Source organism: Lytechinus pictus, unplaced genomic scaffold (genome assembly GCF_037042905.1).
Source record: "Lytechinus pictus isolate F3 Inbred unplaced genomic scaffold, Lp3.0 scaffold_19, whole genome shotgun sequence".
NCBI lineage: Eukaryota > Metazoa > Echinodermata > Echinoidea > Temnopleuroida > Toxopneustidae > Lytechinus > Lytechinus pictus.
The window spans coordinates 4,503,049-4,526,230 of NW_026974140.1; the positions used below are offsets into that span (position 1 = coordinate 4,503,049).

Below are 23,182 nucleotides of genomic sequence, written 5' to 3' on the forward strand. Positions count from 1 at the left end.
ACATCATCATCAGCTAGCTTATTAGTTACGTTACCACAGTGACAAAGTGAATGCTCCGGATGATCATGTTGATTTTAGAGTAGTCAGTAGACTTTGTCACATTAACAGATTGACTATGTTTTTATTGATCTACTTTCAGAGATAGAGCCAGACCCCCCCATATCACTCATTATACTAGAGGGAGGGAATTCTGATTCAAATTGAGCTTAGCTTGGCCGGTGACGATATCGGTGGACACATTTTTTCCCACGGTACCGGTACCGTACATCAGCACACCACGATCACGACTAGGTCTAGGATTCTGCCGAGTGCTCTGGCGGAGATTTCTGCAGCATGGTCATGGACGTCTTTGAATCGTACTGGTAATGAACAGATCGACAAGTTATTCATTGATTGTTTTTAAACTAGGGTCTTAGGGACATGTAAATTATAAATAGACCAACTATTTTTGTGTGTGAAATAATATGCTCTTGCCTCTTGGACACAATTACTATGGGATGACCATAATTAATTTGTGCACATTTCAAAAATTGTCATCATGAATAGCCTGGAGGCTTCTCATTTCTGGGGAGTAAAAGTCCTACTAAAAGTACTATACGTAGGCTTATGCGGGAGTAAGCCTACGTATAGTAGATGACTTTTACTCCCCAGAAGCCTCCAGGCTAATCATGAAGACAGTGCTGATATTCAATCAAAACTCACAGTTCACACAAAATTAATCAAAATCATAAATACCAGATGGAAGGCAAGATCCCTAATAAGTCAAATTCGCTTGACGGAAATATAAAAGTAGGTCAAGGGTTTCGCTGGTAAGTGGTATCGCGATCTAAAAATTCCATGGCGATCGACTAGTGCACGCTCGGCTGAAAAAGTGTCATTAAAAAGTGTGACCTTAATTTGTGCAAAATCGTTTTGCAAAGCTTTGCAAACGAAATCAAGCAGACAAAGTAAGATATTTGTTATCAGATGGAGGTTGAAATGCTATAAATTTGGTTGGTATCACAATTATTTGGAGACCTCTGCTTGCAAATTGGCAATTTCTTGATGCTTGTCGAGAAGTTCAGATTTTCTCGGAGAGGACACAAAAAGGTAACAAAATTTGCAAATTTTTTGCCAATATTTTCACAAGTTAAGACCTTACAGTCAAGAAAATTACCAAACTGAGTAATTTTGGGTTGCTTTTTCTGTTAAGTGTTGATGATATCAGTTTTTCAAGATATCAATTAGAAATTGAGATATTCGACCGTGCGCAAAATTAGGTAAAGCGCGAATTAAGGTCACGCCACCATTAAAAAAAAAAAACCTAGCTCATGGTGTTCTTGTTGTGTTGGATGGTTCTAACCTGGCCGGGGGGGGGGGGCACTCAAATTATATTTTGATGGGGGTTTGCCTCACGAAACCCTGAAATAGGGGCGCAATTTTAAAGAACTCTTCCTGAGTTTTTAACATTTGTTTGACTTTTTAAAAACTTTAGGCTAGTGAAAGTGGCATTAAATAAAGTTCTGCCAACATCATACGTAAGTCTGAAACTGTTGGTCTAAATAATGATTAGATTTAGATCAACCTGTCTTTGACCAAAATTTTCAGTCTCTGTAATTTTTTTTGTATTTTTGTATTTATTGAATATAACCAGGGGAGGATCCAGGATTTTGGAAAAAAGGGGGGCACATTTTCCGAGGAAAAAATTTGACAAGCTAAAAGAAAAAAAAAAAATTTTACCAACACTTAAGGACATTTCGTCCACGAAAAAGTTTGACATGCAAAAAGGTCTTCAATTTACATAAAATTTTTTAATTGTGCCTCTCAAAAGGGGGGGCGGGGCACGGGCCAGCTTTGCCCGTATTTGCAATATAGTTTCAAAGATCTTCATGAAAAGGTATAAAAAGTACATTGTAATTTACATAAAATGACACAACACAGGGACACATTACAAGACAACACATACAGCACAGAACCAGACAGTACAAGACAATTATAAACACAAGATGTTGTCTCTCTAAAAGTAAGACACCAGCATCCTGACTTTAGCAAAAATTAAAATATTGGGCGCCGAAAAAACGCTGGATTAAAAGGGTATAACTCCCCCTGGGATATTGCAATTTGATTAATAGAGGTCAATAGACCCTTTCAGACAGACTTTAGTGTCTGTGAATTGGTTGTTCCGCTGAACCGTGTTGGCTCCACTCGCCAATACAGATGGGGATGATAGTAAAATGTCAGAAATTGTTATTAAAGTAAATCCCCAGAAATGATGGTTATTCCTCTCTAGACCTGTCTCTTAATTAGACACCAAATTTAATTCCCAAACTTAAGTCCATGTTTCATTGATTGTTCCACTGGACTACTGTATTTCTCGCTTCACTGTCCTCCAGAAGTGAACAAAAGTGAAAAAACAAAAAAAATTAAAAACAACTCCTCCAAACAGACATCATCTGATATTGGTTTATGGACCCTGTCATAATCTCAGTGGAACAACCAATGACAAAAGAGGCTGCAAGAATGAAGGATTTGGTCTAGTTTTAAACCTGGCAATCATTCATTTTCAGATGCTGGTTATGATTTTTTTCAGCTATATTTCAGCTATTGTATTAGGCCTGTATACTGCACATGCTCACATTTGGTTTTGATATCATCTGTAGCTGTTTGAAATTGATCCACATCTCATAGCTCTTTGATTTCTCTGCATAGCAACAGATAAAGTGGACTTGAATATTGCCATTTACATCATTAAGCCAGTTATACAAGAGAATGATCAAAAATCGTTATTTATTTTTTGTCACAGATAAGTGTGAACAACAGAACAAGTGTACATTTGTACACAGTGTTCTTAAAAAGTGATTTTCTGGAAATTTGTAGCCTAGTTAGCAAAATGTTTATCACTCAAATATTTGGCACGTGATGATGCACAATGTAAGCATTTATTAGACTTTATTTTGTTTCATTCATTTCTATTTCTGTAGGAATGTTACCGGAGAGACTGACGTAAACAATACATGTCTCAATTCAAGATACACGACATCAGAATGGATCTATATTTCTCTGCCAATTGCTGTAAGTATAATTTGCTACATTATTTGTTATACTACTGTTGCTAGCTGTGATTATGCAGATGCTTGTAAACTGATTGTCATTGCTTTGTCGTGCATGCCCAATTTTACTATTTTTTGGTTTGTTTTTGCTGATGTTCCACTGAAATGTTTTTAAAATGTTTTTTGTATATTATTTTGTTCTTATTGTGTTGTTATGAATTGGAAATAAATGCTAAATTGAAAGGAATTGAATTGTACTGCATTGGATGCGGCAATGCCTACTGCTTGAACAACAAGTGCAACCCCCCCCCAAAAAAAAAAAATACTACAATACTACTGCTGTTGCAGAGCCACTACTACTACTACTGTGGTCTGATGTGAAGTAGTCATGATTTCTTTCAAGTCTTGCGCATCTTTTGGTATTTTGTAACCACATGCAGGCTAAATGAGCGACAATGTGTATACAAATGAATGAAAAATAGTGATGTCAAAATTGCACAAACAATATAAATTTTACATCCTTATCCAAGTTAATTATTCTTTCCCATTTAAAATATATTTAAAAATACTAAATTCTAGAACACAGTCATACAAACAAAACATATCAGAATAAAATAGAATACATATGGAATTTATAAAACAATAAATAACAGTACTAGAGCTAATTCTGGTTTGACATTTTCTGTGAACAGTAATGTTGGAAATTCTTTACAACATATTTTTGCAAAAGATTTGGCATCAAAGCACCTAATTTGAATAGTATAATGTAATTTAAATGCTGTTATTAAAAAAAAACTTAGTAGCAGTAAGAGTAGTAGTCATAGTAGTAACTTCAATGTCATTTAAAAACATAGCAGCAGTAAAGAGTAGTAGTAATAGTAGTAGCAGTAGTAGTAGTAGTAGAAGTAGTAGCAGCAGCAGCAGCAGTTAGTAGTAGTAGTAGCAGGAGAAGTAGTAGCAGGAGTAGCATGAGCAGCAGCAGCAGCAGCAGCAGCAGCAGCATGCTCACCTGAAATGACACTCCTTCTGAATAGTATATTTTGTAATTTATAATTCATTGTATTATCTACCTTACAGTTGGTCATCATAATTTTCTTCTCGTTTTTGCAACGGCGAAAGAAGTTGGCTCTTGGATGTTTGTATGGAAGACCAGGAACTGTATAGTAAGTACATGAAATGGGTCAGGTCCAAAGACATCTTGACCTGCTTTAAAAAAAAAAAAAAATCTGATCAATCAGAACATTTTCTTTTTGTTTATTTGTGCATTTGTAGCCAATGATTTTCTTGCTATACATTGCAATTGGCTTCACATTTTTTAAAGGACTGCTACACAAAAGATTTTCTGTGTAGCATAGTGTTGCACAGGACTTAGTCAAGAAACAGAGAGATAGAGGCTACATAAAATTTGCAGCTTAAAATGAAGTATGCATGGTATAACAGAGGAGAAGTTTTAACTGTGATACTGTTTAAGATTGTTTATAAAATTTTGCCTGAATACATTTTTGTGAATGCAGACCTGTACTTTCTGTTTGGAGTATGTCAGGATTTGAACATTTGAAAGTGAAATGTGTTCAATATTGTTGCTCTGATCCATAATTTCATGGTAGTATTGCTTTTAGACGATTGAACTCAGAGGTTTACGCCATCCCTGTTTTCTTTCCCTTGCCAGTCCTGTAGATGTGCTGGATACGTACACGGAGCGGACAACATTTGCCCTGGCATTCTGTGTATGTTGTATTAGCATTTTGGACTTGTTTGTTGGCAACTATTACTTCAGCGTTGATACAACACATCTGCCAAGTATGGTACAAGGTAGGCAAGAACATTACACAATACTAGCTCTTTCAACAAACGTAATGTTTGTATCTTTAAATTTTCTATGCTCTTTCTTTCAATCTCTCTAAATCGCACTGACAAGTTTATTATCATTGCTATTATTGTGTTCACCACTGAGTCGCAGAATTCAGTCAATCTTATCCATACACAATGCACATTTTTCGCTCCCTGTGCATGGATTTCTTCATGAATTGAAATGGTCCTGATATAAATTATTCACAAAACTCATATTGCATATGAATAAAGAATTAGAAATTGGCTCGATGAAAATATTTTGTTTTAAAATTGATTCAAATAAAGAATTTAAAAACTTCACGAATGCATTTGACCTATCAATTTCGGTGACAACTATGCGATAATAAAGATAATATCAACTTTGATATTCTGAGTCAGAAACATTTTCCATACTACTTTGAGCAGGAGTTGGGAGTTCTAACTCCCGTCTCCCTGCTTCCAGTAATACCCTTCCCTCTCATGTCATATTATTCTATGCAGGAGCTGTATGGACTCTCTTTGGCTTTGTCAACGTGATTATTGTTGGAATCATCCACTACCCTCTTTTGCTTTGTCTAACTGTTCGACATAAACTCTATGGCAACATTGTTGGACTTTTGTATTCAGCATTTTGGTAAGTCCTGATTTTTAATTCTCATGTTATTGTTTAAGGAAAACGTTTTTTTCAGTTGAGCTGCTTGAAACCCCCCCCCACCCCCAAACCAAAAGTGTTCTTGTTTGCTAGAGATTAATTACCTAATAAATTCAGCCAAACAAACTTGACAAGCTCCACAAAAGATAAATAAAAGAAAATAGCAGGCTGTCACTTCAAAAAAAAATTTGCTCTTTGTAAAAGATTTACAAGCAAAATATAAGAAGCATATCACCATTCAAGGGTTGGGATCAGATGCTCACTTGCCGGATGAATGCTCTAGATTATCATAATAAGCAAAAATATGCTGTATGATCATAAGGAGTAAATATTTGCTCAAGACTACCATCTGTCATTGTTTTCTTTCTATAACAGGAGTTTCTTTTACTACATTGGGTTTGTGGATTGTTTATCAGGGGTAAGTTTGAAGACATTTGGTAATTCTTTAAGCTTTGTGTCCTTGTTTGCAGTGTTGTATTTAAGTTTCAGCCATGATAAATGACTTTCAAGTCAAGGGTATCTTTAGATGCTTTATAAGAGTGAATACATGAACATGAATAAACATAGCCAGTATCATTATCAGTAGACTGCATCATTGGACTGTGACAAACATTACAGGACTGCTTATAGGCTAAGTTTGGATTTAGGTGGATTTCAAAACATTGTGTCTATAACATTTATAAATTTGTTATACATCACTTCAAGTCCAATGAATAAGCTTTAATTTTAAACTGCTCCACTATTGACAAGGTCAAGGTCATCGTCATTTAAGGGCTGTATTTCACCATTGCCAAACACCGAGTGTTTTTGTTTTCATAAACTTACTAGGGAGACTGGTTGACACCTGAAAACATTGTACGCAACCTGGCTATCTTCCCAATCAACATCTGCTACGTCTATCTAAACATAAGGTTTCTCTTTGGTATCTTTTACTACCTTCACATCTGTAAGAAAAGCTCCAAGAAATGTCTTGAGAATGTAAGTACCGTAGATCAGTACTCTCCTACCTTATTGCCAGCTGCAGAATGTGTTTCAGTTGTTTTTGTTGATATTAAAAGCAGATATCCACCTATCAACCTTTATTTGTAGCCATGATTAATACAATTGAATTGTAATAAATGCTAGATTTTGCAGATACAAATAGTCAGAATTTTATTGATCTATTAACTTACTGTCTATAAGGGATTATGTCAGACTGCATGTGTTGTGCAAATAAAAGTTTGTGATTACAGATGTTATCGCTAGACAAAAAAGAATCTTTTAAAATGAATTCTCAGAGGACATTGACATCAAATGGTTATAAAGGTTAATATACAACCATGATCGTTTATGCCCATTTAATTTTTCTGCAGAATGATAAGCCTCTCATTTTATTCATGTATATTGCTCCTGACTTTGCAATACAATTCATAAATTGATGTTTGATTGCTCAATTAGATCCAAGTAAACCATTTATTAATCTGATGCTTTTAGTAATGTTCTGTTGCGATTTGTCACCGTTATGATTCCATCTGCCCTGTATTATGTAAATTTTGATCATATTCTTGATATTACACCCTGGCAGAAAAATAATAGGGAGGACTCAACGCAGGATATGTATTTTGAGAAGACCCATTTTTACAAGCGAGTCACTTATCTTCTTCAACCTTCCCACAAACAAGAAAGGTAACTGAATTACCCGATATATTGTCAATGTAGAGAAACTTGAATGTAACTGGTTTGATACCAACATCAAAAGAAAAAAGAAATCAGCAAGTTATTATTAATCCTAAGCTACAAATTATATAACCCATGTTTATATTACATTTTAGAAGACATCTTTTCCACTCCATGTTTCTTTATGATATGATTTATCGTTTTATCAGCCAATTTGATAACCCATGTAACATAAATTGAAACATAGACTTCAACCCTACATGTTTAAACCTGCTTTAAATAATAAAACGTTGCCTTGGTTATGCTTGCATGAAAATGAAGTCAGAATAAAATGAATTCCCAAACGCCAGTGAGAGATAGTATATTAACATGTAGCCATTTTTTTTCTCATTAAAATCTGCTTCCATCCATCTTCCTGCATGCCAATCATTTTCTCATCACCATGACAACACATCAGCTTCCATCCATCCCGCTTCCTGCTGCTTTGGAGGAAATTATATCCTTCATATCCAGGTATCGTTTGTATAAAGTACATGTACATCAGTCTCAAGAACGCAACGAGTGTGAGATAATAGTAATGAAATAGAGAGACTCATCTAATTTTTGTATTGTGAAACATACTTACAAAAGAATATGGAAAGCATTCAAAAGGCTGTGCTTCAGGGGGTAGGATGACCCCCTGCAGTGATTTTTTTTTATTGTGGAAAGGTAACAAAAGGGGAGAATGGAGGGGAAAAGGAAAAAAAAGAAAGCGAGAAGGAAACAGTGTACAGTATCTAAATTAGATGTCTGAGGCATGTGAATCTATGTTACTGATATCATTCAACTGAGCAACAAAAGATGACACCTTTTATTTCTCTCTTGCCTGCCCTGTTTGACAAAATAACGTGGTGCCACCCGTGAGCATATATTTATGTGGTCACCAAACTCAAAACCCATATTCTGAGTCATGATGACACCCTTTTTATGTCTTGCCCCTCCCCCTAACAAATAACCTGGTGTCGCCTGTGAGCATGCATTTATGTGGTCACCAAACTCAAAACCCATATTAAGTTGCCATGCAAGGTTCTCTATATTTTGTATGGGCTTTGAAAAGCAAGTTTAGAAAAGCAGTCTAAATGAGAAAATAACTCTTTATCATCCATATGCGGCTATCAGAAACAATGTCCTGAAGTTAAATGAAACTTCTTGAAACTGGAAGGGGAAGTTCACCCTGACCAAAAATTTGTTGTAAAAATACCAGAAAAAAAATAATAAAAAATATTGGTGAAAGTTTGAGAAAAATCAATCAAAGATTTAGAAAATTATTAGAATTTAAAGTTTTTGATTTGAGCTGATTCAATGCTGTGCTCCATGTACATGTATGGACTTGACGGCAATGTAAATGTTAGACAAATGTTATGATTTCATATTACCACTGCGTATTGCATTTTTGAAGCTCTCTATAATGTCTTTTACCTTGTAATGTTTGTCTTCCTGAACATCAAATGCTATTTAGTGTTTGCATAATAAGGCAATGGGTGATTTCAAGTTCGGTGTTCGGGGTTGGTGTTGGTGTTGAGAGCGTAAAAAGGCCGCTGAACCGAGCTCCAACACCGAGCTGGGTTCAGAGGAATGATACCGATTGCTATATCGATAACACATGACATCACGCCTCTGCGCTGCGCTGCTAAATCATCTCAACTTCACGCGAGAAGTCTCGACGACGAAAATGAAATCGGAGAGAAATGCATTAAATTCTCATCGTACAGAATACCAATGTTTTAATTAATTCAAGAATTCGAAAGAGTGAACATTATTCTTCATCAAAATATATACAGCTCAAATGATTTGTACTCATCTTAACTGTAAAAGCTAATTTTACGGGGATGTTTCATCGTGTTCGCCGCCCGTTCACGAGCTTGAGATTGCCAACACCAACACCAACACCGAACTTGAAATCATGATTTTCCCAATCCCTGGGGGTTGGTGTTGGTGAATGGGGAAATTGCACGTCAACATCGTCAACACCAGCCGGAGTGCTGGGTTCAGCAGACGACATTCAACACCAGCATTCAACACGAACTGCCGGAAATACGTCATATTTTCCGAGGTCAATCCCAACACCAGCCTGATTTCAAGTACGGTGTTGTGGCTGGTGTTGGTGTTGTCACAACACCAACACCAGATTTCAACACCGTACTTGAAATCACCCAATTAATACTTCGTTTTGCTTTGGCATTGATTCACTTGTGATTTACATTATGAAAATGGCTTCATGATAATATGGGAGTTTCATGTGGCAGCTCTTAAGATTATGCTTATTTTAAGGATTCAAGTTGAAACCCAAAGACCTGCACTAAATATATTATAAATTCAGTTGCAATTCTTCACATTTTGACATCACGCCTCTGCGCTGCGCTGCTAAATCATCTCAACTTCACGCGAGAAGTCTCGACGACGAAAATGAAATCGGAGAGAAATGCATTAAATTCTCATCGTACAGAATACCAATGTTTTAATTAATTCAAGAATTCGAAAGAGTGAACATTATTCTTCATCAAAATATATACAGCTCAAATGATTTGTACTCATCTTAACTGTAAAAGCTAATTTTACGGGGATGTTTCATCGTGTTCGCCGCCCGTTCACGAGCTTGAGATTGCCAACACCAACACCAACACCGAACTTGAAATCATGATTTTCCCAATCCCTGGGGGTTGGTGTTGGTGAATGGGGAAATTGCACGTAGATCGTCAACACCAGCCGGAGTGCTGGGTTCAGCAGACGACATTCAACACCAGCATTCAACACGAACTGCCGGAAATACGTCATATTTTCCGAGGTCAATCCCAACACCAGCCTGATTTCAAGTACGGTGTTGTGGCTGGTGTTGGTGTTGTCATAACACCAACACCAGATTTCAACACCGTACTTGAAATCACCCAATTAATACTTCGTTTTGCTTTGGCATTGATTCACTTGTGATTTACATTATGAAAATGGCTTCATGATAATATGGGAGTTTCATGTGGCAGCTCTTAAGATTATGCTTATTTTAAGGATTCAAGTTGAAACCCAAAGACCTGCACTAAATATATTATAAATTCAGTTGCAATTCTTCACATTTTGCATTCCTTGTATAATAATATACAATGCATTTACATGGTTTACGATACCCATATTTTATGTCTACGTGTATTTTTTAAAATATATCATTATCAAATAGATATTGAATTGAAATGAAATGAAATTTTGAAGTAATTGCTTCTACTTTGCTTAATTTTAGATTTTGGGGAGAACAGTCACATTCTGTTAAACCAGGAACATTAAAGCAATCCTCATTGGGGGTTCATTGAATAATGTAGTTAAAGAAACTAGGAGGTGGTGTCATTTTGATAATTCATTTATATTTTCTATTTGTAGGTTTCAAGTATTCACGACGTATTGTTTGCACGATAACTTTGAGTTTACTCTGCCTTTATGAGGTGAGATATTAAAAAAAAAATCATCTTTCCATTTGTTTAAACCTTCATTCCATCTCTACTATTTGTAGCATCTGTCATCTTGTTTCTACATGTACATGCATCCTTTATGCTTCCCATCAAATATAGGCGGTTCCAGGGGGGGCCCGAGGGGCCTGGGCCCCCCCTATTGGCGGAGCAAAAAAATGAAAAAAAGGGGGAAAGAAAGAAAAAAAGAAAAAGTAGGGGAAAGAAAGGAGGAAAAAAGAAGAGGAAAAATAAGAGGAGGGAGACGAGTGAATAAAATAAGGTCAGAGGAAGACTTGGAAAATTATTAAAAAATATATTTCATGTCACTATATCAAATTTTTGCTCGCGCTTCGCGCTCGCATAGCCTGTTCAATGAAATACATATCTTGCTCAATAGGCTGATATGTAGCTTAAAATATCAAGTTTTGAAGTCAATGTACAATTCCAGCTCGGACATCGAGCTTTCATTATTTTGTTTGATTTACAAATTGATTTTTTAAAGTGCTTTGTAAAATGTCTGTTTTATTGTGTGAATATCATTTGCAGCTTTTTGCATTGTGCACTCGCATTATTTGATTGCCAAGTAGGCCTACATATTGTCTTTGTTTATTCCATAAGATTCTTTCTATATCAATTCTGTAGCAGACAACTTAAAATCCCCCTTTTATGACAGTTTATCAAAAATTTTGTCTCGCGATTTGCGCTAGCATTATTGTTGAAAAGATATCAACTCATAAATCCTATTCATGATTACAAAAGTGCTTGAAATATCCAGTTTTCAAGCCTAAATGTCAACAGATTTCACTCACTCATTAGGCTTATTACATTAATAAAATTTTCATGAATTCCTAATAACTAAATCGTCCCTTTTTCAGAAAAAAATATCGAAAAGTTTCATATTGCGATTAGGAAGAGGAATAGGAAGATAGTCATCATTTTCATATGATGACAAAATGTCCTTAGGCCTTGAATGTCCAGGTCCTTGGTCAAAATAATAATAATGATATCAGCTTGCGCTTCGCACTCGCATCATTTATTAAGTGCTATCCACATCCTCTTCACAATTCCCCTACACAGTGCTTTAGATTAAAATTATAATTATCTAAATTTATCAAAGTTTCAGATGAGAATATCAAAAATTTTCTGCTCGCGCTTTGCGCTCGCAATATTAATGTAGAAAGATACCAAATTACCTATCCTTTTTCATGATTTACAAAACATGAATAGAGTGTCCCATTCTTAGGTCTGAAATCTCATTTTTTTTCTACTCGCGCTCGCATCAATTGTTTGGTTTTATATCTATACCGTTAATGATTACAAAAAGTGCTTAGAATGTAAATTTTTTAGGTCGGAATGTAACAAAATTTTCAGCTCGCGCTTCGCGCTGGCATTATTCAATAGTTGAAATATGTATCGTCTTCATGGCTGACTGCAAAACATCCTTAACAGGTCTCTTTCTGATCAAGCCAGAACCCATATTAAAATTTTCTGCTCGCGCTCGCAGTTATTATCTAGTTACATACGCATCTTGTTCAGGTTCACAAACATTGCCCAGAATATTCAATTTTCAGGACAAAATACATGAAATTCCAAAAAAATTTAGCTCGCGCTTCGCGCTTGCACTATTTGAATAGGGCTAATGAGATTATTACACTTTTTAATGTTGTTTTATAAGAATAAAGCTAAGAAATAACTGTTAGGACAACGGCGTTTTGCCCCCCCCAAAAAAAAAATAAAAAAATTCACGACCAAGAAAAAAAAAGAGAAAAGGAAAGGGATAAGGGTGAAATATAGGCCTATTATTTTGCATATGTTATGTCAAAATCTATCACAAACTTTGATTTTTGTAATAAAAATGTCAAAATGTTTGCTCGCTCGCAACTTCTTAATAATTTTACGCGATACGCCACATCGAGCCCCCTCCAATTTTTTGGCTCTTACGCCACCGGGACAACCCATTCAAAGAAACAAACAAAAATCAACTTTTAGCGGCCGATTGGGGAGAATTTGGGTGAAAAAAATTTCGGGCCCCCCTATTGGCGGGAGCTGGATCCGCCCCTGAAATATGCCATATTTTTAGTTTCAATATAGTCTCTAACTATTTCACTTTTCATCTTTATCATTGACTTTTGATATAATCTCTAACCATTTTACTTTTTGTCTTTATATTCAGAATTCAATATAATCTCTAATCATGTCACTTTTCATCTTAACTTCTTAACCTTAAATATTTTCATTTTTATTTCATTTTTTTTTAGTTTGGCCTGCTTTACACCATAGGGTTCTCAGCTTTGATGATTGATCTGAAAGATGTCTTTTTGTTGGATGAAAATGGTCCCCTTTTTCTTGCCATTGATGCTGCCAATATATCATCAGCCTACATCAATACAAAGGAATTCATAGTTACACTAGCAGGTGTGAATTCTTTGAATGAATCTTCAGATTTATATCAATGATTAATTTTCACCTTTTTAAAACTTTTTTTTTAATTAGATGGACTAAATCATTATATTTTCTTATATGATTAAAATTATAGATTGTGAATGTGATTAAGGTTTCTTTCGTGTTCTTTATTGAAGGATGGCAGAGTTCCTGTAAGAATATACAGTATTTTAATAAGTTTATTCAATACCCACAATTTTTAGGTAGTCTTTATACACCTGGGGGTGTTTCACAAAGATTTAAGTTTGACTTTAATAGGGTTGCACTTAAATACTGACGCATACCTGATATGCAATGCACAATCTTATTGATCAATACGCAGTAGTGCGCATCCTCTTGGCATGATCTGACCAATGAGGTCATGCCTTTTATAATGCACACAACTAGACATTTAAGTGCGACTCTAAGTCATACCCTCTGTTCAAATATTGCTTTATTACTATCTCATGTTCAAAAGCTTGTCAACATTGTCTCAAATCGGATACCCAATAGGCGAACAAATATTGATACATGATCATGAGTAGAATTAAAAGAATGATTAATCTATGAAATTCAAGTAAAACATTGTGTCAAATTTGTTGTTGCCTGGTAATTGTTTACCCAATAATCTGCCAATATAATGTGTTCACTGGAAATTTTGCATAAGCAATAATTGATGACATTCGATGTGTAATAGACTACAAAACATAATGTATTATTTGCCTAGCGCACATGTTTACAAAGATATAATAAAATATATATTTCCTTATGTACTTTCAAAAATTTGTCTGCAATGATCATTTTTTAGAACCTTAGATAGATAAATTGTCTTCTAATGAAAAATGTTTTCTAAAAAAATTGTTACAGCTCTGGATACCCCATTAAAAACGTGTTACTATTGAGAGACTTGATGATTCCATTTTCATGATCTATTCTGGTTTAGTACAATGCTTGATTTTGAATTTTGAATGAGATATGATTTTATTCTCTCTTTAGATACTTTGATGCCAACATCTGTGATATGTTTGATTTTTATGGGAGCGTCCACCTTTCATGCCCTTCTACACTATAGGTAAGCCACAGAAAAATATACGCAGAGGCTGGGGGTGATTTGGCCGCTGAAACGCTCAAAGGAGCCCTGGAAACGGCAAATAGGCGCCCTGGAAACAACCAATAGGCGCCCTGGAAATCCCCATTCATTGCAAGTGTTAAAGCTTATCCAATTCTGCATTATTAGGCAGTTACGGACGTTCCACAGTTAAAGTGAAATCCATGTCATTTTCACCAAACTTTGCACATAGATACTTTAGAACCTTAATATTCGAAATATGCAAAAATTAACATACAATGTAGGTCCATGCCATGTGCTTGATTTTTTGCTGTAGAGCTTCAAAGTTCACCCAAATTGATGTTCTTGAAAATTGCGCATTCAAAAGAATTTGGCATTTTTAGACCTCGCAAGAATACTACAATGAGTTTAAACCTCTATTACTCAGTCAAAATACATGAAAAAGTCATAAAATTTCGCAAGAGAGTTAATAATTGTATCGTTAGAATGGAGAATCTATTTATGGTGCTATTTGTTTGCAACTTTAAGTCTAACAGCACAGTCAGTTCTTAAAAATGGCGTAAAAGATAACAAAAACCCAATCTCAAATATGTGAAATTTCAATAACAGACTACAAAAGTACAATTAATGCTGCACTTTATTCAAAATCCATGTCATTTTCACCAAAATTTGCAAGGTTGTAGAGGAAGCTATACCTAAGAGGTACAAACATTAAAAAATAGGGGTTCATGTGCTTGTTTTCAAACTATCAGCATTTTTATAAGAGCAAATGTGCTTTTTAAAACACCAAAAATGCGCCAAATGCTTTGTATCTATGTGAAGAAAAATCAAAACCACTCTACCATTTATTCAAACTCGGGGTCATATTCGTGATTCTTGGCAGTACTGCAGAGTAAAGTATTTTGAAATTGTAGAGATATTTTTTAAAATGATCCATGGAATAATTCCAGTTTTTTAGCTTCATAAAATAACGCATCGGATCTGCAGTTAGGGTGCAGATGATGAGAAAAATCAGCTCATACCCACAGTTAATTAATCACCTGTTCATCCATTGTGACGTCAGCGCGCAGAGTGTTGAATATGCGCAGATCCTAATGCGCACAAACATAACTGTGGAACGTCCTTAAGTTGTGCAAAGTAGCCCCCCCCCCCAAAAAAAAGCGGGACGGAATCGGTTGAAATCGGGGGCAGCGTAATAACGTTGTGATGACGGGGTAACAGCGGGCCTAATATTCAGAACGGCTAAAATTTTGAACATGTTTAAAATTTTATGCTGATCTTCCCGATCGAAAAACATCCATTTTGAATGGTGGGGCGCGCAGTCGTGGGATGAGCATAATCAGGTCTTTCCTGGCGTTGTTTTTATGTTAGTGATTGAAATCACCCACCCAGTCCTACAGACTTTGTAGTTCTCATGACACCATGTTCCTCAGTCACCCACCTTTCAAAAAAAAAATGACATGAGATGATCTTGCCTCCCTTCTGCAATAAAAAATGCATTATATGTTACCCTGTTCAAAACTAAACTGAAAACCTCCCTTTTTTATAATAAGTCACTTTTTGTTATATATTTTGTAGAGACAGTAGGCTTCCCTTTTCCCTTAATTATAACTTAATCATACTTTTTGTTTACTTATTTTGTTAACTATTTCACCCTTTTAATTATTGTAATGCACAGTTGAGTATATACATATAAAAATTGCACAATATAAATGTACAATAATTATTATCATTTAATGTTATTATTATTATTTTTATCATTTGCTTTTAATCAGATGCAAAGATTTCAGTAGCTTATAAAAAATAGTCAGCAAGTAGTGTGAAGATGTCATATTGTTTCCCTTGTATTTCATGCATGTATGCTCATGCGCAGTCTGTATAAAGGTAGCCACACAGCTTACCATAATGTTGTCACTTGGGGGCATCGTGGTCTAGTGGTTATGATATCTTGTCTTGCAATCTGAGGGATGTGGGTTCGATTCCCAGCCATGGTGTGTTTTCCTTCAACAAGAAATGTACCAACTTTATGCTGCTCTCAACCCAATGAAGTGAATCTTTAATGCTCGAGCAAGCGATCAAGGTAGCCATGCTTAAGTCAGGGTAATAATAACATTATCATGTATAAAGCAGGGCCCGCTGGGAGAACAGTTTTCAGAACCGAAGTGGCTACCCTGGTAAAATATGACATTATACAAATAGCGAATAGGCATGAGTGCGATGGTGCGAGATTTCGCATGAGGTGAAAGAAAGATGCTCTATTCAACGAGGCGTTAGCCGAGTTGAATAGAGCGTCTCCTTTTTTCACCGAATGCGAAATCTCGCACCATTGCACGAATAAGAATATTCGCTATTTGTGTTGTACAACGCCTCGGAATATAGCGAAAATATGAAAAAACAAGAGTTTATCCCTGTAGTAATCTATGAAAAGGGAGCAAAAATACTGAAAGCGAAAAGCAAAATCCCACAAGCGCATATGACCCTGGGCAGCATTGCGCATTTAGCCAGCAGGCTTATACGCGTATTGCACCTTCATTTTTACTGAGCGCAATGAATTAAATCGTATTGTGACGTCACGTCCTAAAGCCGTGCAACGGTACATTTTGGATGGTACGTCTTTTGTGCAACGGTACGAATATTTGACATTCAGCCTCCCATTTGCTCGCGTACAACAAGCTAAGTAGGCGTTGTACAATATTTATTACTTCAGCATTCATGTGAATGATGGGAATTCTAAGAAAGTCGCCATCAGGCAATTCTGATTTTGAGTTGAGAGTTTCTGTCTACTTTATGATTCAGGGATGATACAGTGAGGATATGGGGAGGAGACAGGTCGTCCTTCCCTGTTCAAGCATATTCGTACTCTAAAAAAGTGGTAAGTAGATTTGGAATTTATACTGATGCCAAAGTACTTAAAGGTCAAGTCCACCTCAGAAAAATGTTGATTTGAATCAATAGAGAAAAATCAGACAAGCACAATGCTAAAAATTTCATCAAAATAGGATGTAAAATAAGAAAGTTATGACATTTCAAAGTTTCGCTTATTTTTAACAAAATAGTTATATGAACGAGCCAGTTACATCCAAATTAGAGAGTCGATGATGTCACTTACTCACTATTTCTTTTGTTTTTTATTGTTTGAATTATACAATATTTCAATTTTTACGAATTTGACGATTAGGACCTCATTGCCTGAACCACAAAATGTTAAAATAATGAAATTCTACATGTTCAGGGAGGAATGAAACTTCATTTCACATGACAATGACGAGAAAATCAAAATATTTCATATTTCATATAATAAAATACAAAAGAAATAGTGAGTGAGTGATGTCATCGGTTCCCTCATTTGCATACCGACCGGGATGCGCATATAACTGTTTTGTGAAATGAAGCGAAACTTCAAAATGTCATAACTTTCTTATTTTACATCCGATTTTGATGAAATTTTCAGTGTTATGCTCGTTGAATTTTTCTCTTTTTATTCAAATCAAGTTTTTGTTGGGGTGGACTTGTCCTTTAATATTACAGGATGATGGCATTGTGATGATATTAAATATGGTTGTAAAGATTGATGATGGTGATTGTGATGATGATGGTGGTGGTGATGATGGTGGCGGTGGTGATGGTGGCGGTGGTGATAATGACAATGGTGATTAGGAGGAGGATGATGGTGATGATGAATATGATGAAAATGATGAAGGAGATGGTAATGGTAAAGATGATGATTGTAATATGATGATGATGATGGTGGTGATGATGATGATGGTGTTGTTTTTTATGATGACGATGATGATGATGATGGTGGTGTTGGAGGAGTTGCGGTTGTGGTGGTGGACATTTCATTGGTTCTAAATTTTAGTTGCTTATCAAACGATACCATCAGAAAATATCAATGTTTGTACTTTGATATGCAAGTCATTTATGTGTCCTTTGGTCTTATGACATTCATTTATCTATAAAATCTATAATTTAAGATCTGCATTTATAGTTTACAGCTGCCATAGGGTCAATAGCGCAAACTTTTCTAATGACTGAGTTTCAACTACTAGAAATATCAATGCTTTATCTTGACTTCATGATGTTCATTTGCCAATTTCAAATCATTTGTGCAATCGTTGAAATTGTATATACTTTTTTTAAAGGATTTACCCTGAAGGTGAAAAATGAGACTCTTTGCAGTAATTTGATACTATCAAACGCACATACCTGGGGCCCGTCGTAGAAAGAGTTGCGCAACTTGATTTTCAACCAATCAACAGCACGCATTTGGGACTTGCGATTGATTTTTTGACTTGCGTTTTTCTGCAACGGGCCCCTGTAGAAGTTGCAGAATATCACAATTCAAATGTCATTTTTTCTGTTGTATTCTTTATATTGATCTTATTTCAGGTTGCCAATCTGACTTACTCTGGATATCAAATAGCATATTGCATATGGGGTGAGTTTTTTTTTTTTTTTTGGGGGGGGGGGTTTCAATCAGCATGCATTATCAATAAGGGTAAAAAGATCGAAAGTTACTTGAAATTAAATTTATCAACGTTACTTATTTAATGTTTTATTTATTATTTATTTATTTATTTATTATTATTTATTTATTCATTAATTTATTTAACCTACAGTTCTAACACAGTACTGATTCCACAACTATTAGCCATTTTGATTTATGTAAAAGTTCAGTTTAAAAAGCTTAGGAAGATATCTTTCTAAAATGTAAATTACTTGGTCAGGGGCCAATTGCATAAGGAGTTAGAATGAAAAATTACTCAAACTAAACTTGAGAAGTACACTTTGGGCCATTTGGTGCTTGTGTTTGATTTTTTTTAGTTGCATTTAAATGTAACCATTTCTGTTTTTTAAAATTTGGAATAAGTTAAGCTTAAATTTTGTGTGATGATACATGTATGTTGAAGATGTTTTACTGCAGTCTATTTCCTGGGGGGGGGGGGGGGGGGGGTGTTTCACAAAGAGTTAAGTATGACTTAGAGTTGCACTTAAATGCCTAGTTGCGTGTGATATAAAAGGCTTAACCGCCTTGGTCAGATCATGCCAAGAGTATGCACACTACTGCGTATTGATCAATAAGATCGTGCGTTGCATATCATATACGCGTTGGCATTTAAGTGCCACTCTAAGTCATACCTAAATCTTTGTGAAACACCCCCCTTAAGCCCTGTAACGTAAAACCCTGCGATTGATATTGGGCCTGGTTTCTACAATTGATCACATTGATATCATATGAACAATCATAAAAATCAGCCCACCATCAATTTTGAAAATTAAAGGAGAATGAAACTCTTGGAGCAAGTTAGCTTTTGTGAAAGCAGAAAAATCAAAGAATAAGATCAACAAAAGTTTGAGTAAAATAGGACTAGCAATAGAAGAGTTATGAGCATTAGAATTTCGAGATCACTAATGCTATGGAGATCCTCCTGTTGGCAATGCGACCAAGATCTATGATATCACAGATGAACAACTCTCCCCTTTTGGACACTGAAAATATACCCCAAATCATATCTTTTTGCTCATTCTAATCATATGACAAACGATTCATCAATGATATAATGTTGTGAAACCTCTGTACTTGTCCTCTCATAAAGAGAACACCTCACCTTGTGAAAGACTCTATAAAAGTGAGAATATAAGTGAAATAAGTACTAAAGTAATGAGGGAGTTGTACGTGTGTGACATCACAGATCTTGGTCGCATTGCCAATGGGAGGATCTACATGGCATTAGTGATCTCAATATCAAAATGCTCATAACTTTCTTATTGTTCATTCAATCTTCCTCAAACTTTCAACAATATGTTTCTTTTGATTTTTCTCTTTGATATGGATTCAGCTGGTTTCAAGGGTTTCATGCTCCTTTAAGGTTACTGGGTCCCAAGGCAAAACCTAACCATTATTAATATTTTAATGACTTTCCTCTTTTACATGTTTTTATGTATGTCTAGGATTTATTTTTTTCCATCTCATCCTGTGGTTGGCAGTGGTGTTTGCCTGGTACTTCATTCTCGGTCCCTTGATCAACAACACGAGGAGGGATAACATCGTTCTTCAACTCCTTCGAGACTATTGGTAAGTTATATTCCAATGAATACTTTGTAGAATGGTAGACCTCGCAATCATTCTGAATTTGGAAGAATGGTGCTAAATTTTATCTAAAGAATCTGAATTTTGACCATTCCTTAAATAGCATGGCTCGTATTCTGAACTTGGGTTTAAATTAAACCCTGGTTTAAAGTTGCAGTTTAACTATGGAGAGCCAATTGGGGCACAAGTCTCTATTAGTAGATGTTCAATTTATTAACTCTTCTGACACTCAAATCATTTATTACTGTCTCAGAATGATAACTGAAATATTTTCTTCATTATAAAAGCAAAGAGAAACAGAATGGTAAATATACAATATAAGCAGAATTTTCGAGTTTTTGGCTCCCCATAATTTTAGATCAGACTTAGACCATGGTTTAAGTTAAACCTGACTTCAGAATACGGCTTATGTGTCAAGGGGTCCTTTGCATAAAGAGTTATATTTGGAAGCAACTTGGAGCAATCAAGCAAAAAAGCTATAATACATACTTCTAAACAGTTGAAAATCAAGCTGCATTTGATTTCAAGTGTTTTCTTCAACAGGCAGACGAAGCTCCCATTTTTCTTGGAACATTTACACATTCCTGTGTGAAGAAGTGCTTCTTACTTTTTCAAGGAAAACTCATCCTTATTTCTCTGTTGCAAAGGTTGGGAAATCTGGAAATGGGTGTCTGGAAAAATACAACAGTGTTATTGAGACTTGATGTAAATATTGGTTTTCGAAGCCAAAGACATACTTACATTACAGGATTTGCTGAGTCATGCAGCAGACAGCCATTGTCCACAAATCTTGTGTGACCCATTTGAGCCTGTCTATTGTGGCTATACAGCGCATCAAAAAAGAATGTCCCTCTGATAGGCGGCTAAATTACTTCAAGAAATAAAAATCATTCTCGATGAAATGTATGGAACTAGGAAGCTCATATCATGTTCTAACTGTTATAAAAATTTCATTGGTCTCGCTTCAGTGGTTTTGAATATACAGCCTATTATGTAACAGTGGTGCTTTTCAGCCCATTCCAAGTTTGCATGCATGCATGCAGCACTGCTGTGTGTTCTGCACTTTCTAGCATATCAACCCGGGATATCACTGAACCCCCTTTGAACATTCTGACCAAGGAATTCCCTGATCTGACCAGGGAAATCTCCTTGATCTAACCAGGCTCATCAAATCACTACCTTGAGCATGTTCAGAAGGGCAAAAATAATATTTGACAGTTCATTTCATGTTTGATAACAGGAGATGCACAATGATTAAGACAACGGGTCATGTCTGTTTCATGCCTAATACTGCAGTTTTGTTGTCATTACTTCTTTTTAGTTAATAAGCTACTGTGGTCAAGTTAATTCAATGTAACTTTTTAAAAGAAAAGTCAAATTTTTATCTGGTAAAGTTCCTTTTCGCAAAGGGTGATTAACTTGTGGATTCCCCTTTATTTTTCAGCTTATTTTTCTCATCCATCATTCACATTTTCTTTCCAAGTTGATGCACTGATTCCCCTTATTCCCCAAGTTTATGATTTGATGAGCCTGGATATGATCAGGGAACTGGCCCTGCTCAGATCCTGGATGTGAAAATGGGGGTTAATATGCCACAGACAAGGCAGAAATGCATCAATGCTGCAAACTTGGAATGGGCTAAAATGCACCACTGTTACGTAACAGAGTGTGTATTCAAAACCGCTGAAGCGCGACCAATGAAATTTCATAGAAGTTGGATCATGAAATTACCTTTCTACTCATGAACATTTATTTGAGAATACTACCACATTTGAGAATTAATTCATCTCTATGTCAGAGGGACATTTTTTTTGGGACGCGCTGTATTTGCAGTGTACGTTTTGCACTCTTTAAAGAAGTTTTATTGTATCACAAGTTCAAGCAGTTGAGGAATATTGACATGTATGTATGTGTGATTGAGTTTTTACAGACGTGTATCAATATTTGCGTCTGGGACCGACCTCCAAAAGACGTGACCAGGGCTTGAACCTCAAACCATTGCATTGAATTGCAACTTAATTCCCTCAGTGTAGCGTTGATTACAGTTGCATGCTGCAAGACCCAGTAGTGGACATAATACTTGGTGTAGATATATTTTCAAGTACCAATAATTCAAATGAATACATAATGATCAATGGAGTTGATATTAAACAATCACATATCAAAGACGCAAGCAGTACAATTTCATTGTTATTATCATTTGATTGGAGTCACCTGTGCCCGGGAGGCGAAAAGCAAAATGAATCACTGTGACCGGCAGGTCTCTCCTGATTATGAACATGTAACTGATTGGGGGAGTGCAACTTTTTCGTGATAATGAAAAAGTTCCAACATATTTATGAAGACAGGAGACCACCATCATGCTATTGGATAATACTCGGCCTTGAATACCTTTCTCTCCGTAGGAGTATATAGACCAGTGCCATCACACTGCAGCTGTAGTGTGATGGCACTGGTCTATATACTCCTACTGACATCCTTCATGTTTTAAGGGACACCCATGTAACACCTGGTGGGTGTTTCGTAAAACTGTTCGCAAGATATGAATGACTTCACGCACGACTGGTGATCCTTTCTTGTGCTTAGTGATATCCCTATGTAATTGATGTAGGACCTAAGAACATATTCCAGTCATGTGCAAAGTTGTGCGTAACTTTACGAACAGCTTTATGAAACACCCACCGGGATGGGAAGTGACAAAATAATTTAGATTTCTTTGACAGGTAATGATCTTCCAAATTATCATGCTGAACACCTACATGATTCATGAATAAACAATAATAATGGAAAAAATTACAAGGACAAAAAAAAAACTGATGGCTTTTCAGTTTTACTAACAGTAAATCAATGAATGAATACCATGATTGCTCATGACAACAGCACCTTGGGCTTACTTTATCGGAAGTTTCCAAGCACTACATGTAACCTGATAAGTTCCTATTCTACGCTTTGTTTTCCATT

The 23,182-nt window shown here is 35.7% G+C and overlaps 1 protein-coding gene across 1 annotated transcript in view; it reads left to right on the plus strand.

The window, feature by feature from the left end:
* LOC129261000 (stimulated by retinoic acid gene 6 protein-like) overlaps positions 1 to 23,182 on the plus strand; it is a 32,456-nt gene continuing 9,274 nt past the window's right edge. The window contains exons 1-15 of the mRNA XM_054899025.2: positions 1 to 362; positions 2,961 to 3,051; positions 4,107 to 4,192; positions 4,699 to 4,841; positions 5,361 to 5,493; positions 5,887 to 5,929; positions 6,340 to 6,489; positions 7,076 to 7,176; positions 7,625 to 7,680; positions 10,573 to 10,634; positions 12,899 to 13,055; positions 14,058 to 14,133; positions 16,927 to 17,002; positions 18,520 to 18,568; positions 20,083 to 20,206. Coding sequence (XP_054755000.2) covers positions 334 to 362; positions 2,961 to 3,051; positions 4,107 to 4,192; positions 4,699 to 4,841; positions 5,361 to 5,493; positions 5,887 to 5,929; positions 6,340 to 6,489; positions 7,076 to 7,176; positions 7,625 to 7,680; positions 10,573 to 10,634; positions 12,899 to 13,055; positions 14,058 to 14,133; positions 16,927 to 17,002; positions 18,520 to 18,568; positions 20,083 to 20,206 — 1,376 coding nt within the window. The 5' untranslated portion in view covers positions 1 to 333. The remainder of the gene's footprint in view (positions 363 to 2,960; positions 3,052 to 4,106; positions 4,193 to 4,698; positions 4,842 to 5,360; positions 5,494 to 5,886; positions 5,930 to 6,339; positions 6,490 to 7,075; positions 7,177 to 7,624; positions 7,681 to 10,572; positions 10,635 to 12,898; positions 13,056 to 14,057; positions 14,134 to 16,926; positions 17,003 to 18,519; positions 18,569 to 20,082; positions 20,207 to 23,182) is intronic.